General features: G+C 36.5%; 5 protein-coding genes and 1 long non-coding RNA gene across 6 annotated transcripts; 2 read left to right on the forward strand and 4 right to left on the reverse strand.

Moving 5' to 3' along the window:
* Positions 1-800: 800 nt before the first annotated feature.
* Positions 801-1754, reverse strand: LOC109539732 (cytochrome c oxidase assembly protein COX16 homolog, mitochondrial). The gene is made up of 2 exons (XM_019907686.2): positions 1505-1754; positions 801-1441 (listed from the first exon to the last, which is right to left on the reverse strand). The coding sequence occupies exons 1-2, from the start codon at positions 1627-1629 to the stop codon at positions 1261-1263; spliced, it is 306 nt and encodes a 101-aa protein (XP_019763245.1). The 5' UTR covers positions 1630-1754; the 3' UTR covers positions 801-1260.
* Positions 1755-1828: 74 nt separating this feature from the next.
* LOC109539731 (probable tRNA(His) guanylyltransferase) lies at positions 1829-3037 on the reverse strand. Its single transcript, XM_019907685.2, has one exon. The coding sequence runs from the start codon at positions 2968-2970 to the stop codon at positions 2035-2037; it is 936 nt and encodes a 311-aa protein (XP_019763244.1). The 5' UTR covers positions 2971-3037; the 3' UTR covers positions 1829-2034.
* Positions 1847-13275, forward strand: LOC125505233. The gene is made up of 2 exons (XR_007282026.1): positions 1847-1932; positions 13049-13275. It is a non-coding gene; the product is annotated as an uncharacterized LOC125505233 (long non-coding RNA).
* On the reverse strand, positions 3438-4487 carry LOC109539753 (mitochondrial import inner membrane translocase subunit Tim17-B). The gene is made up of 4 exons (XM_019907732.2): positions 4202-4487; positions 3972-4127; positions 3699-3909; positions 3438-3644 (listed from the first exon to the last, which is right to left on the reverse strand). The coding sequence occupies exons 2-4, from the start codon at positions 4113-4115 to the stop codon at positions 3505-3507; spliced, it is 495 nt and encodes a 164-aa protein (XP_019763291.1). The 5' UTR covers positions 4116-4127; positions 4202-4487; the 3' UTR covers positions 3438-3504.
* Positions 4604-5642, forward strand: LOC109539751 (tropomyosin). Its single transcript, XM_019907731.2, has 3 exons — positions 4604-4710; positions 4765-4815; positions 4873-5642. The coding sequence occupies exons 1-3, from the start codon at positions 4702-4704 to the stop codon at positions 5518-5520; spliced, it is 708 nt and encodes a 235-aa protein (XP_019763290.2). The 5' UTR covers positions 4604-4701; the 3' UTR covers positions 5521-5642.
* On the reverse strand, positions 5674-14725 carry LOC109539754 (unconventional myosin-Ib). The gene is made up of 24 exons (XM_019907733.2): positions 14399-14725; positions 13981-14219; positions 13853-13923; positions 13616-13791; positions 13501-13564; positions 13415-13428; positions 13069-13153; positions 12790-12978; positions 12664-12732; positions 12337-12533; positions 12070-12278; positions 11850-12011; positions 11645-11794; positions 11493-11591; positions 11380-11443; positions 10843-11038; positions 10606-10790; positions 10185-10271; positions 9976-10127; positions 9826-9918; positions 9633-9768; positions 9421-9573; positions 7975-8165; positions 5674-7913 (listed from the first exon to the last, which is right to left on the reverse strand). Exons 2-24 carry the CDS (start codon positions 14208-14210, stop codon positions 7793-7795), a joined length of 3093 nt encoding a protein of 1030 aa, XP_019763292.2. The 5' UTR covers positions 14211-14219; positions 14399-14725; the 3' UTR covers positions 5674-7792.
* Positions 14726-15444: the final 719 nt, after the last annotated feature.

Here is a 15444-nt window from a genome sequence, read left to right on the forward strand (position 1 = left end):
AGGGACAAAGTAAAACCAAATTTACCGAAAGCTGCATCGTGCCACCTGGAAGGAACTAAAAACATTCTTCAGTGTATACAGAACGTTGGTTGAAAACCCAACAAAAAAAGAGCTAGAAACTAGCCTAAGTTTCTTTTGGAAAAACTAAACTTAGTTGAATCTAAGAAATCTATAGATTAGAGATCCTTCTTACCAGCTTTCCGTTAGCTGGCGCTCCATCCTCCATTTTCTACTCATTATGTAATCCTCAAAAAGGACACACTGCACTTGAACACACAATGAAGATCGACAGTAGTTTGAAAACTTGCTGCCAGTCCAACAGGCAGGAAGACCTTCCGCACTTGTCGTAAAAGCGCCACAAGAAATCACTCTGTATATTCCAGCAAGACGCACAGATTCGACGACCTATTCGTTCGTTTCTCGCAGAAAATTAAATCACAATTAAATATTTAGGCCGCGATCTGCAGAACTAACATGAAATATATAATCGTTCATTTCATTGTCCCTTTGATGATTCATCACATTACTTTGCGGTTCGATTTCAGTTTTTTTTGTTTACTATGTTGTAGTGTAGGAAGTTCCAGTTTATACGGCATTATTTTCATCGGCAAGTTTGACAAAAACGAGTAAACAAAAGAGATTTCGCATTTACATTTACAAGTGTTGTAATTTTAAAGTAGGTACAGGATATTAAAGACAACCAGCGTGTTACGGTAGAAAAACCTAGAATAGACACTATATATATTCTAGAATATGTATATTCTAGAACCTGGAATATTCCCAAAAAATAAATAATAAAGTCGTTTGTTTCCGAAATATATTATACCTGACATTTATATGTATTTAAAGACGTTATCAAATAAAGAAATTCTTCAAAGAATTTCCAAACTTGTGGTCTTTTTATAACCAACATATGACTTTTTGCTTTCTTGTGAAATCTTAATTATTTATTATATCAATTGCTCAAATTTACTCTTGCGAGTTTTGATATATTTAGATAAGAATCTTGCGTGCAGTATTCAGCAGTAATTTATGCTTTAGAATATACGCGTTATTTTTTTTTCCTTAAAACCAAGGAACAAACTATTCCTCCGAACGACGATATTAGCAGATATTCGCTCTAGTAAACCTATCGTAAATTTGCGTTGGAAAAATAAAATTTACGCCCAATGGTAAACAATCACATAACTCTACTTTGATCAGCTAAATATAAATTGAAACCTGAGGTTGTCAAGCTTTGGCATTGTCTGGGCCCCTTCGCTAGGATTCGTCCTTTTCCTCCCATGGTCTGGGCCCCCTGATCTGTTTCCAGTTGTCCAGATCCAAGTTTTTAATCTTCTCATACTCACTCTCCAGTGTAACCTCGCCAGGTTTCTTTTTTTCAATGCCGTGTTTCTGCGATTCCTCGTAGGATAACGGCGACACTTTACTGAACTTGTATCTTTAATATTAAGTAGGCGCTTTTAGTGAGTTAAAGAAAGTGGTTTGGAGGCTCAGTACTTACCGAAGTGATGTAAATTCTCTGAGCCCAAATGATCCTCCCACCATTAGAAGTAAGAATGGTAAGCCGAATTTAACGGAGCGTTTCTTCATAAATTTGGTAACCGCACTTAAGTTAGATGTAGTCATTTTAGTAAATTATTTAAAGTTTATATAAATTTAGGGCTAACAGCCAAAGTGCCAAGCAGATATAGGTTATAATGTGAAGTTATATACTCGGTTATAATTCTCGTCTTTATCTATGATGTGAAGAACCGTGGTTTACTACGGCAACCTTAAATACGTTTCTCAGTTTTTGACGTGTGGAACAACATTCAAACCACAGCAGTCTCCGTAATAATTTAATAGTTATTCATACATATAAGTAGGAAACTTGTGAAGTGATGTGATAATTCGAACTAAAAGGGCCATTTTCCCGTAGGACTTAATTCGGTAAGTTTCAATTTTATTAAACAGACCTTTCACCTTGCCGAAGCCCATACATTTAAGCAATTTCCTCCCTGAGTGCACTTAAAAAACTATCAACCGGTTGCTTCATTGCTTTCCTGTGTCTTTTTCCGCAACACTCAAGTTATGCAACTGACTTAAAACTAGATCAGGAATTTTTTCAGAGTCCGTAAAACTGTAAAGCTCACCCGATTTCAGCTTCAACAATTCACTGTTTTTTACCCAAAAATCATCTTGAATAAGGTCCTCGTGTAATGGCAGCACTACAATTTTATGTTTATCATTTTTGAAAGGATGCATGATTTTTTTCTTCAGTAAAATCGTGCCTTTCTTGTACATTTGCGGCTCGTTATTGTAATTAGTTTGAAACTCACTAAAAAGTATTTCGTTTTTATCACTCGAAAGAGTGCCACACAGTCTCTGCTCTGCTTCAGCATTGGTAAGGCCCCCTTTAAGAACAAGGGCCCAAAATGTTGTGTTATAAAGGTTGTTAATGTGGCAATCTGCCTGCCTCCAGCTCAAATAGTCCCTTAACGTTTCGTCCGTTGGATATAAAATCACACGCGAGTCAAAACAAGGCGGATATTTCAGTTTCACATCCTTGAAATATTCTCGCCAAAAGTACACATATGAAGCACTGAATAAGCTGTTGATGTAAGTCGTAATTTTCGTTTTTCTGCGATTGTACAATGTGGTGTCTTTACGAAACACAAACGAATACTCATCACTCTGTCCATATGCGATGAGAATGTCTTTGTACTCGTTCAGAACACTGCTGGCAGCTCTATTCATCAAATGCAAAGCTCTCGGATCGTTGGGCTTTTCAAAATCGTGCTTTTTGGAGAATTTGTGAAATGCTTTACCATCGATTCGCACGACGATCCAACAATTGGGGAGCAGATAATCTTCACTTTCATATGTTCTCACATATTCAAACTTGCTTTTTGCCATTTTTGTTGCACTGAATCTAGCCTTTAGTTGCTGGAATAAATTGCAATATGCTGAGATTCGTTTCGTAAACATTACTATTTTTTTTACAATTAGCAGGAGGTTAAGTTGGGCAAGTTGCGTTCTCTTCGTTAGATGTTTTACAATGTTGCTAGCGTTGTACTTTAATAAAAAATTAAAAAACTAAAAAAATTAAGTTCTTTAGAGATGCACAGTCGGATCCTTGCTGATATAAAGTATATCCCCTTAAATGTGCACAGTTTTGACTTTAACTCCGTAAAGGTTATCAATATCGGATAAAGCTTAACTAGAGAAAGTCAGTTTACGCTCTATCTTCCGAAAAGGTTCTATATATTGCATTTATGATTAAGAAATTGTTAATAGTTTCCGAGATATACGAATTTAAGCTTCGACATGTTTAACCTGTCGAATTTAAAGTTTTGACTTTATGCGTTTAGAAGTTAGAAATAGAGTTAAAATTTCTATCCCCAAAGTTTGAACGCGGTCACCGTAAGACGAAAAATAAACAAGCCTTGTCAATGTATGTTATCACAATCTTTATTACAAGCTAATACACTATATAAAGAAAATTCGGTAGGTATTAGACTATTAGTACTGGTAGTCAGGAGGCGGCTTCTGCCCCAACTGTGAAGGATCCTCCATCGGTGGCAATTGAGGCTGAAACTGTTCAGCGCTCAATCTAGTGAATAGAATTCCTACGCCTTCAATTAGAGCCAGCAAAACGCCTCCTGTGAAAGCAAGACTTTGTTAAAGGCTCCAAGTTCGATTTAGACTTAACATGCCGATAAATGCACTGCCAGCCATGGCCGGTAATCCATTTCTTGCTGCCAAGATTCCTCCAGTAGCTGCTCCACTGATAATAGAATTCCATGGATCTTCCTTCTTCCTTGCATGAATGAGAGCGCAGTCTATTGTTGAGAACATTCCTCCCCAAACAGCAAAGTTTCCTGCTATTATGGGCGATCTTTGCTTTATTGCGACTAGGGACCCGAGCTGCAATTACCTTTGAACTTTAGCGCCCAATTTTTAAATCAAAACATGGTTTTCATACTGACCAAGCGACGATTTATACCGGAGGGCGCATTTCTAAAGCCTTTGATACTTTGGAATACTCCCCCGCCAATCAGCCCCATAGTGAAGGCGCCGCCACAATCATCTACAATTCTCCAGGGGCACGGTTCTCTTGTATATTCTTCCATGTATTAATTTATCTAAAATGATGCAATGTACATTGAAAACATCTGATCAGTACAACTGAGCGAACTTGGGCTAAAGATTCATTCACCTTATATCTTCAAAAGCACGTTACTTTCTAGGTTGAACTACCCTTTGAACGGAGGTAGAAAACGAGCTTCTGTATAGGTATATGTGGTTAAAAGCGAAAATACTCCAATTGAGCTCTCACAAATCGTTGCCCCGAAACTCTAAGTTGGTTGTGGAGAGACACTTTTTATCACTGAATTATTTTTTAATTTTCCGTATTTTCTTACATAAAAGTGACTTTTTACCCCAACTATCACAACCGCTGCAGATTTTAAGGTTAAGCTTAAAAGAAAGCATGACGGCTGCCAATATCTTGCATAAGACCCAGCCGCAACCAGCAATACGAAAACGCGGGAACTATTCAAAACGAGTCTATTTTTGTAAATTCGGGCCGCCTAAAAATAAAACTAGTGGAAAGTTACCGCCGAATCAAAATAGATTCATTTCTTTTGCGTTCTAAAACGCTCGTGTGCACTACCTACGTTCAGTTCACTTGGATTATTTCGTCGAAAAACAAAGAAAATGGCTCAGGTATGTCAAAATCCCATAAATTCAATTCTTTTGGAGATAATTTAAAACTTTAAGGCACCAGAAGTACTCCCCACCAATCCGCAAGAATATGAGCGTGCTCTTAAGGTAAACTATTTAAGAAATATCTAACTGCTCATAGAAAAATCCCCATTTATCATATAGTTGAAAGACATCGAAATTGCCAGCTTGAACCAGAAGCTGGAGTTGTTGGAACTGGAAGTAGCAGAAGCGCAAAAAATCAAGACTCAAAAAAACAAGCAGACTGAAGAAGTGCAAGCTTTAAAAACCCAGTCGGAGGGCATCTTGACCAAAGCAAAGGCGATGATTTTCGAAAACACCAAAGTAATTAAGAATCAAGAACTGCAAATCGAGGCATTGGGTCAGCAGAATGAAAGTCTCAAAGATGTGATTAACATTACAAAAGACCTATTGGAAATCAGGAACTTGGAAGTGAAACAACTGGAAAACAAAATCGAGGCTATGGAAAATAAGGTGAAAGCTGAGAAACAACGCCAGGATTTGCTGCATCAAAAGTTAGAGACGATGATTCGGCATAATGGAGAACTGAAGCGCGAATATGAGACCCAGTTATGTCTCTTTAATGCCTTAAGGGAAAGATACAGTGAAAAGGAATTAGCCAAAGGTGTTGTGGAGGATTTGCGTCATGATGTTGCAAATGCGCGATTAGAACAAAGAGTTGAACAAAATGGGACGCCAACTGTGGAAGCCAATGGTGATGCTACAGCTAGTGACGCTCCAAAGGATGAAGGCGGTGAAACTTCCCAGCCTGAAGGTGGAAATAGCACTTAATAGGAATTTATCGCTTTATTTACATTTGTATATAGAAGGAGGATAACTTCATGTAAATTATGTTGCTTTTTTACCGAATGTTAAATAGGTATGATGGAACGTAATAAAAAATATACTTGAAAGTTTGTTTTCATTTTGAAAGAAAACCAATGCTTTGAAAAATATAACATAACTTTTATTATTTCACTTAGTTTCCTATACTTATAATAAGATATAAGTGTTATGACTAAATTTGGTTTATTGTACTAATAAAAACATTTGAATTAATATAAACCCAACGCTTGAAATTATATACGTTACAATCAGTGAGATTAATTCCTTAGATAATAATAAGAAGGCAAATAAAAATGTATTATAAGAGACAATTACTATTAAATAGGTTTAAAAACACTTTGCGGTTAATTGTACAAGTCTGGTGAAGTTTAAACTTTTAAACTCAAGAGTGATTTTAGTTTTGCCATTTAATGACGCTGATAAATTACACACTGCCATGTGAAAATTAGCTTGGCTATTAATTTGCTACTAATTTTTCAGTAAAAAGTACGGATTGCGACAGGTGATAATCTCAGACCAGTTTTGACCCTATCAGATCTCATCAGTAGGGTTTAGCCCTAACACAGCACTCCCGGATCTTGTAATTTATTTCGCCATGTATTTTACATTGGCGCCGATATGGAGGAAATAACGTGCAGATTTCGGGCGTGTTGCTTTCAGGCGAAACCTCGATGGCCTTAAAGGTGTCTGAGATTCGCACGTTTCCAAATCCGTACCTGCTTACATCCGAAACTTTTGAGGGTTCTGATGATGCCGAAAGGTTAATTGTTCTTCACATCTGATATTATTGCGTACCATTTTATCACAACTATAACAAATAAAAAATTCCCTTCTGGTCTTTTATATTGTTTGTATATTTTCTATTTCGCAAATTTACAGTTTTCGCCGTTGCTTTGCTTTGTCTGCGGAACTGAAATATATTTTCACTTTTCAACAGCTACTGTGAAAGAATCCGAATCTGAGGTTTATAAGTAGATTGTTTTCCCAGTGATTTTAATAAACAAATCTGCATTTTTCAAGTGCATGTTGAAGTTAAATACGCAAATCAATCTGATTCGACTAAACTGGAAGGATAATCAAATGATAAAGTAATGCGGATAATCTCCTGGCGGTTTTAAAACATTTATTTGTTTGACGTACAAGGAATTTTAGAATTAAAGTTACCAAAATTGAGAAGATATTCCGCTCAACGAACTATAGGCGTTTCGGTTCAATCATATATGATGATCGTTTTTGCAAGATTCAAAAAGTTGAAAAAAAAAAATTAATTTGTTGGTGGGAGGTATTGTTTTGAAGAAAACCAGCAAAAAGAAAATCTGATGCCAATTTCGATCAAATGAAAAAATCAAGAAGCATTCCTAAATCCGCTAAAATTCTGCATACATGTGGTGACCCATTTTAGAACATTTCGTTCCCGAATAGATGGATTTATCGTGCATTTCCATGTGAAAGCGTAAACATTCTGAAACTATTTGAATTCATAATGGAACGGAATCGATTGTCTGGAACTATTGACTGTGTGAATTGCATGAATCTAAACATTACTCATTGTTTTAATTCAACCTGGCAAGAAATTGTGAAATTTCAGTTTTCTTGAAATGTAAGCTCAAAAATTTTTATATCACCACGTAACCAACGCTAACTATCAAATTTTCATCGACGTTTTCTATCCGAAAAATAAATTCGATTTTTTTTGAAAATTTGTTGCTGTACATTTTAGGCAAAACTGAACATGTGGAGGTTTCGGATCAAATTATCGCCATGCTTTAGAATTTTTGCAAAAAATATGACTTTTCCTTGTTTTGCTCGTTCTATGTAGTATTCAGATGGGCAATAAACTTCTAGGCTTTCTAACTCCGAAATAAGGCATTCGAAGACCCATATTTTTGGGTTATTACGAACATTTTTGTTGAATGGAGTATTCCCTAGACTTTTGTCAATTTAACTCTGAAACACCTCGCAAAACTACCGAAAATGTACCATAATACGCAAAGGATTATTTACATATGCATTATCATTAAAAAAACGCGCAGAATTTGCCGAAAAAAATACGCCAATTTCCAGATGGAAAGATCAAGCACATAGCGAATCCCTAATGCCAATCAATGAAAATGGAAACAGCGAATTGTGCACCATCCAAATCTCTAGCATAACCCAAATAACCCAAAATGGCAGTGATTAAGTTGCTGGTTCCTACGATATGTTGTTTGGACACTTTTCACACTAGAACTTCCATCTTGTTGGCTTTGCGTAGCACTCGAATCTGGCCCGGTTGGACTTCCGGCAAGCCACATTTGAACATGAAAGTTACTGTTTGCGACCCGAAATTGGCATCAAATCTGCGAAACAATCAACGTAGTTTAAAATCGATTTTTACTAGGACTATTTTAAGGCTCTTACTCTGTGGTGATGTTCACTTCGGGTGGCTTTCCAGTAGCATTTTGAACCACCAAGAAGAGCTTGGTAACGATTTCGATCACATGGCCAGTTTGGAAAACGAAATCCCCCTTCTTTCGGCTCATGTCGCTCTGAAAGAGGCAGCCCGGAGTATCGGAAGTGACACTAGAAGTCTCTGCATTCACTACTGAGGGCTAGCGAAGATACTAAGTTAGCAAGCATCTCTACCAAAAACTCTTACCTAAGTTTCTATATCATAAGGAAAATAGTGAGTTCCAGAAGAATGAATGCAAGTCCCAATAAAATTGCGTCTATCAAACTCATCTTCAATAAAACTTTTTGCTAGTAAACACACCGCTGATTTTTATGATTTTTTTACAACGGGGTTGTAAAAGCTCGAAAATGTTTATTCAAATAGCATCAGGCACTATTTTTTATAGATTTTAGAAATGTTGGTCTGAAAGTGAATTTCTAACTAGGACAAGCAGCAACTTGAAATTTCTACTATAGTCTATAGGCGACACTTTAGTCTAAAAACTAATGCCATTTCGTTGGAATTGCTTAAAAGTTCTGATTTTTGCGGAGTTTTTAAATGTCGGTCCGCAAATAAAGTTTTCACGCAATTGCAGGCTCTTCAATTAAATTTTCCAACTTCTTATTTATGACAAGCAGCAACTTCAAATTTTTACAGTCTATAGGCGACACTTTAGTCCAAAAACTCGCGAGATACCATTGGAATTGCTAAAACGTCTGATTTTTGCGGATTTTGTAAATGTTTTCACGCAAATGTACACTTTTCAAGAAACATTTTAACTTCTGATTTAGGACAAGCAACAACTTGAAAGTTTTACGGTTTATAGGCGGCACTTTAGTATAAAAAATTCCGCGATTTCATCAGAATTGCAGTGAATTCTGATTTTTGCGAATTTTATAAGTTTTCGTCTAAAAATGGACGGTTTCATGAAAATGCAGGTTCTCTAATAAACATTCTACAGAAAATTTCTTGAATCTATAAAGACCGCTTGAGTCTAAAAACGCTCATTTTTTTATTCAAATCTCGTTGAAAGCTGATTATTGCGCATTTTATACGTGTGGACTAAAAATTAATGTTTGCTAGACCGCAGACTTTCTAAAGAATTATTAGCCCCTAATCCATGGCATGTAGCAACTAGAAATTTAAACAGTACTTTGTGAGGGTTCAAAAAAGCGCTTTCTCGCAAATCTGGACTTTTCATTCTTACACAAAAAATGCCTCAAACCTCATTACCCCTGTACATTGATGAACAAACCGTTTCGAACCCGTTATTATAAAAAAAACATATTTTAAATAATTTAGACGTTTCTTCTGGGACTCACTGCATATCACATTATAGAGGTGCGACTTCTAAAGCTTTACTAACTTCCACTATATTCCCTAAAGCTCTATATGAAGCTGCCTCATGCACTTACCGCTTTTACATGAACTACTGCCACATCATCTAGAAAAGGAGACAAAGACATTCTGTAAATCTCTGTCGCAGGTACTCTATATTTAATTTGCAGCGTCCGTTGGTCCAGGATTAGCATAGATCTTGTCGATATCACCAACAAAATAGGAACGAACTGAAACAATTGGCTAATTTAACGCTGGCCATGGATAAACAAAGAAAGTTTTGGCGTACTTTTCCACTAGATCTAGCAATCTTATTAATAATATCAGCAAAAACTACATATTGGTCGTTATTCTCCAGACTCATCTTCTTCCACTGAACATTTTGCCTGAGGCGCACGTAGTCGCCCAAAAAAGGATGGGAAACACTAAAAAAACACCAAAAAAATTAAAACTTTAACTTATCAATGACACTGTCTACTCACCTTCTGGGATATGAACACTTTCGATCCTTAAAGATAAAGCTTGCAGTCACTTTCTCTCGCATGCGATTTCTTGCGGTTTGATCGAATTTCAAGCTAGAAGTGAAGTTGCATGAAGCACTGATAATTCTCTACCATTCACTTGGCTTTTACCGGTATTTGTGGCACCTCCATCCATGATGGATTTTCTTCAATAAGTTGCAAGCTTCAGAAATTCGCGGCATCGAAGATGGCCATTCGCGACAGAGTGGAGAATCCCCATCATCTGGCAATCTTATCATTAGTGTCAACAGATATTGCCTCCTCTAGAACGCCAAGAAATGAGCTTCAAACTAACGGTTTCAGTTAAAGAGTTCACTTACCTTCCATTGAATGTAGTGCCTTTGTATCACTCTAGCAGCCCATTCCACTTGCTTTCTATGCTTCAAGATTCTATACTCTTCTCGAGCCTAAGAAATGAATGAAATTAATGGGAAGAAGAAGCACCAAATGAAAACATCAATAGCAATACTTGATTGGATTGTTGTCCCAAAAGAGTTTTTGTGATAAAATACAATGAATAAAGCTGTGTCTTTGCTAGGAAGCAATGTTCCAGAGAAAGCTTTGCTAGCTTCCATAATACAATAATATTATGCCTTTACATCATACCACGTGATACAAGCACCATAAATGCCCGCGTCCTTGAAAAGGTATTCCGTATTTTAATTCCTGGCAAAAAAAATCAAATTGAGGGTCAAAATGGGCATGGGAACACTTAATTTTAAACGCATAAATGCTGCTTACCCTCCAACTGCGCCAAGCGGAAGCAATAATCATCTGACTTTGTCTGAGTCGCTGATATTTATTTTTCTGGCTGTAGCCGCGCCAAGTTTTTTGAATTAGAAGCGCCAAATCGTGCAAACGACTCCTCCGGAAGTCCTCCAGCTCAAAAACGGTTCTTGGACTTCTGATGAATAGCTTTGATCTGCCTGAAAGGCGATAATTTAATTGCATTTTGCTACCAGTTAAGTGCAGCCTCACCAAATGTAAACTCAGCTGAAGGGATCGGTAGGCTTCTGAGCAGAATTGAAACGCCTTCGACTGGGGAACTTTTCCATTTCGGCCAGGTGTGTTTACACATCATTTTATAGCGGCACAGAAACTGAGCAAAAGGCATTCGTTGGCAAAAACCTCCTCTCCAGATTTGGACAGTTGATAATAGGCACATATACCTCACCTGAAGATTCGGACACATTAAACAAAATTGGAAAACGCAACTATATCGAAGTTCAAAAAAGTTTTTCGAAACATTTTTTAAGCAATAAATTTGATAACTAAAGTAAGATAACAAATCTCATGTTCTTAATGTTGTTGGTTGGTTGAAAAACAAACATTTCTAATCCCATTTGTGTAAAAAAGTAATAAAAAGTCCAAAATGCAACTTCAAATCTAAAGCCTCTCAACTTTCGCATGATACATCGTTTAGACCGATGTTCATAATTCAATCTGTATTATTGCCTTATGACTTGTTAGTGAATCACCCTATGTATTCTGTTAGTTGAGAAAATTGATACTCACTTGATGTTGGACCAAAGGAACTTCAAACATTTTTGATTGCTTCGTTTCATTTGGTTTAATGCACCTGTGGAAATTGCTTGATAATTTTAATCAGTGCCATCGGCAAAACTTACCGAATATAATGAGTTTGTCGATGACCTACGCTTTTGAACAAAGAACCCAACGAAACTTGAATCTGAGCAGACGTACTGATAGGTCGCTTTACGCTGCTCCTAAAGTAAAGGAATAATTTATTTGAGCAGAGGAAATTCACTATCTGCCTGACCTTTTAGGGTTGCCTTCAGGAAACAATTCCTGCATTATACTTAAATCACATCTAAACATTGCTCGTGAATGCTCTTTAGGCAGATTGTCTCGATTTTTGTCGATAAAGCCGTGGATTTTGTAGGTTACTGAGCCAGCAAAGTGCCGAATTCTGCAACATCCGAAGAATAACACTACCAGACAAGTGAAACTCCAAATAAACTCACTGAAAACTATTTGCATTGTTAACAGCATCAATTAAACAATGTGTATGTCCAGAACAGCACTGTTCTAAGCGCATTAAAAACGTCTCATCAGTTTGAACGTGAGGTTCTTCTAGCAGAGCTAATATACCATGGTTATCGGTTTCAAACAATTGACAAATGGCTCTGAAAATCATGCATCAAATCAGTTTTTTCAATGCGAAAGTTATATAGCGCGAATTACATATTATTGAAAAAGTCGATCTTGGTCCACTCCAGTCCCTCCTTAATGAGTTCCTCTTGTTCTTCCTTCAAACAAATGTTTGTCATGAATTGATGCAGCTTTTCATTGCAGTAGTTGATAATTAGTTGCTCGAAACTGTTGGTTTCAAATGACTCAAATCCATACAGATCGAGTACACCTAAAACTCGTTTCTTGCCCAGTGGTTTGGCCTGAAACGTATTGGTAAAATTAAACCGTTGAAGGTCAAGCAGATTTTTCCAAACCCACTTTTATGGAATCATTGATTTTGTTGATCAACCAAGTGAAGAGTCGGCTATACAAAGTCCTACATAGAATATCGCGCAGCCTTGTAGCTTCTAAAGCACTCATATCTGTTAAGACTCCGTCGTCCAATTGTTTGCTGGTTAAGACTCTTTGAATCCATCTATGGTCTGCTGAGAGTAACTCACACACTTCGAATAATTCTGAAAATCCACGATTAAATGTTGTAGAATCTATAAGTGGCGGAGGCAAAGCCAGTGGCTCTCACAACCGTATCAATAAGATGTGGAAGCATTCGATTAAACATCAACTACCAATCTTAAACTCACTCACCATAATCATTACTAATTGAACACCCATCTGTACCATCTATATTATTGCAAGGCACAAATTGTAAATTACCTGTGGAAAAAATGTTGAAAATTCAAATTTTAAATGTTGACTAACTCGTTCACTGACCTAGTTTCAAAATAACAGCTAACACTCTAAAAATATCAACAATATCGTTTGGCAAGAACCCCAAAACTTCCAGGGCCCCTTTCGTGTATACAAACAGCTTCTTGTCATCTTCTTCAGTAACTGTGGGATGATTGGATTCAGTTTGAAGAATGGCATACTGCTCGACGTTCCTTTGCAGTTTTAAACACTCTAAAAGTTGATAAAAGGAGCTGAAGAACTTGCAAAGTGGAACTACTATTTAATCCCAATTTTATTTCAGTGTTAACGGGGAAAACTTACTGAGCAGATGAATATCAGCTCCAGACAGAAGTTGATAAAAAATATGGAAATTTCTATCGTGCGAGCCCAAGCTTATAATCCTTGCCTGCAATGCAAATGTGTTTAATAATCCAGAAGATTAACATTTTAGACTGTCAAAATTTCAACGAACGATGCAACGGATAACTTTTTTTTAAGTCAAATAACGGAATAAAGCTCTAAAGCGCTCTTGACATTATAATTTATTGTAGAATTAAATCTCTATTATTTATTGTAGAAAAAAAATAAAAAGTTTGATTGCGCTTTTAAATTTTCCAAAATAATCAAGGAACACCTTGCATAAACCAGATGTTTTACAGATATTTACCTTATCCAAAAAGTCTGTTAGCAGCAATAAAACATTATAAATTATACATTATGCATTTTCAAATAGGTTCTGCAGAAACAACTTACAATTAGTTAAATGGCCTCCAATAGGGTCTCCCTTAAAATCGAACTCAATGTCCAAAAATTTTCCCTGAAATTATTACATTTTTTTGCAATCTATGCCAAAAAGTTTCCAACTTACAAATCTAGAAGCATTGCCATTTTTCATAGTTTTGGCATTTCCAAAGGCTTCCAGCAAAGTGTTGGCTTGCACTAGACGATCTTTGATTGTTTGCACTTCCACCGAATTTCCTGATACCAGAACCAAAAATTGAAGGACTATTCTAGCTGCTTCTGTTTTTCCTGAGCCACTTTCGCCTGAAACGTCGAAGTAAGACATAAAATGCCTTAGGCAAACTTGAATACTGAAATAGGCTACCTGTAACTATAATGCATTGATTTTCGCTTTTATCGTTCAACCATCTGTAAGCTGATTCTGCAACTCCATATCTGGAAGAAAAATTCGGGTTTAAATAAGCGAAATTGGGCTGATTGGCAAAGCCTTACATATGCGGAGGTAACTGAAATGGGGGCCTTTTCATGTAAGTTTCAACCAAATCTGCAGAGTACAGGGCAAGTTTCTTGTAGGGGTTTACAGATACTAAAATATTTCCAATGTATGTGTAAATGTGGTCTCTTTTAAAGCGCTGCTGCAAATTAGCTATAAAGCTATCTTCGGTAAGTGGATCTAGCAGGACTGTATCCCATGCTCCTACTTCTTGGTTCAAGTTGAGCATTGCACCAGTCTAAAATATGTTATCTGCAATAACTAATTTTTGTTCTCCCGTAAAATAACTGGTGAATCGTACATTGCCCAGTTATGAATTCCACTAAATTCTACATTGGAAGTGGTATAGAAAATGTAGATGTGTACAGCCATTTAATTAAGAAACAAATTGAAGAAATGGACGAAAGTAAAACTAACCCTTCTCGGAATGCCGCCCCCTTGGCGGCATTTAGCTTTGCAATTATTGCTTTTCAGTGTGCCCTAGAAATCCACCAAACTTTAGGTTGCAAGCGAAATGCACTGAATAAACTGAAATTTGGGATCGAGACAACTAAAAGGGTCAGTTTCATTATAAAGAACGAACAAGTAAGTGACCTAATTTTCAAAGGAATTGTTTGCGTTTTGTTATTTTTTCCTGAAAATCGAACATTTTCCACTACTTGTCATAATTATCCGCAACTATACGTCACTCTTTCGTTAGGAACTTCGTCTTTCCAGCATTTCCAGCCTTCTCAGGGTGGGTTTACACCGAACAAAAGAGCCAAGTTGGAAGGCAAGGCACTTTTAGGTCCTCCTGCCGGATTCACTGCTTGAATGCGTTGCTGTGAATTTACCCTTAAAAGGGGTGAACTGAGCCGACAACATTGAGTTGATGATACAGGGCGGTATCCGAAACGTTAGCGTAAAATAAATTAGCGGAAGAAAATGCACCTGAATGTTGTGCCATGTCTAGCAGGCATGAAGGACAACTTCTGCCTTTTTTAGAATTTTTGTTCAATTGTGTATCTCTTGGATTTGGTTTGGAGGTTCATTAAAAATGATTGTTTAATAATAGGTATAAGCTACCTCGCAAATCTGATTTATTTTTTCCATTTTTTATAATAATTTTTTTGTTTTATTTAAATCGGTCAGTAAGTTTTTTCAATTTAATGTGCCTGATACGATAATTTTAATTTTACCTTCAAGGACAAAAACATGTTGAATTTTTTTAGGCATGCATTTTCCTGTAGCAAATATTTAAAATAGAAACCTGAATTATAAGTACTTCCATCAGAATGCATATGAAGTTGAATTGGGATCAGTATAGGCTTGTAAAGAATAACCTACTTTTTGAAAAATCGGCTTTTGAAGTCCAGATTTTCTAAAATCGAGTTTTAGACGGTTTCAGAATTGTTGTCAAAAAAATGTAGAATAGAAAAAATAATTTCGTTTTTTTAAGGGGAAGTTAAAAAACATACAAAAAA

Source organism: Dendroctonus ponderosae, unplaced genomic scaffold (assembly GCF_020466585.1).
Source record: "Dendroctonus ponderosae isolate FM_Combo_2020 unplaced genomic scaffold, Dpon_F_20191213v2 Dpon_F_20191213_7, whole genome shotgun sequence".
In the NCBI taxonomy this organism is placed as follows: domain Eukaryota; kingdom Metazoa; phylum Arthropoda; class Insecta; order Coleoptera; family Curculionidae; genus Dendroctonus; species Dendroctonus ponderosae.

Bases quoted from the DNA above. Each gene is read 5' to 3' on its own strand.
- LOC109539732 (XM_019907686.2), bottom strand. From the start codon at position 1,629: ATGACTACATCTAACTTAAGTGCGGTTACCAAATTTATGAAGAAACGC. The intron at 1,442-1,504 runs GTAAGTACTGAG...TTAATATTAAAG, and splicing joins AGAGAATTTACATCACTTCG to ATACAAGTTCAGTAAAGTGT.
- LOC109539731 (XM_019907685.2), bottom strand. From the start codon at position 2,970: ATGTTTACGAAACGAATCTCAGCATATTGCAATTTATTCCAGCAACTA.
- LOC109539753 (XM_019907732.2), bottom strand. From the start codon at position 4,115: ATGGAAGAATATACAAGAGAACCGTGCCCCTGGAGAATTGTAGATGAT. The intron at 3,910-3,971 runs GTCAGTATGAAA...AGGTAATTGCAG, and splicing joins CCGGTATAAATCGTCGCTTG to CTCGGGTCCCTAGTCGCAAT. The intron at 3,645-3,698 runs GCATGTTAAGTC...TTGCTTTCACAG, and splicing joins GGCTGGCAGTGCATTTATCG to GAGGCGTTTTGCTGGCTCTA.
- LOC109539751 (XM_019907731.2), top strand. The intron at 4,816-4,872 runs GTAAACTATTTA...TTTATCATATAG, and splicing joins AATATGAGCGTGCTCTTAAG to TTGAAAGACATCGAAATTGC.
- LOC109539754 (XM_019907733.2), bottom strand. From the start codon at position 14,210: ATGCTCAACTTGAACCAAGAAGTAGGAGCATGGGATACAGTCCTGCTA. The intron at 11,039-11,379 runs GTGAGTATCAAT...CCGAATCTTCAG, and splicing joins TTCCTTTGGTCCAACATCAA to GTGAGGTATATGTGCCTATT. The intron at 9,769-9,825 runs GTGAGTAGACAG...GTGTTTTTTTAG, and splicing joins AAGTGTTCATATCCCAGAAG to TGTTTCCCATCCTTTTTTGG.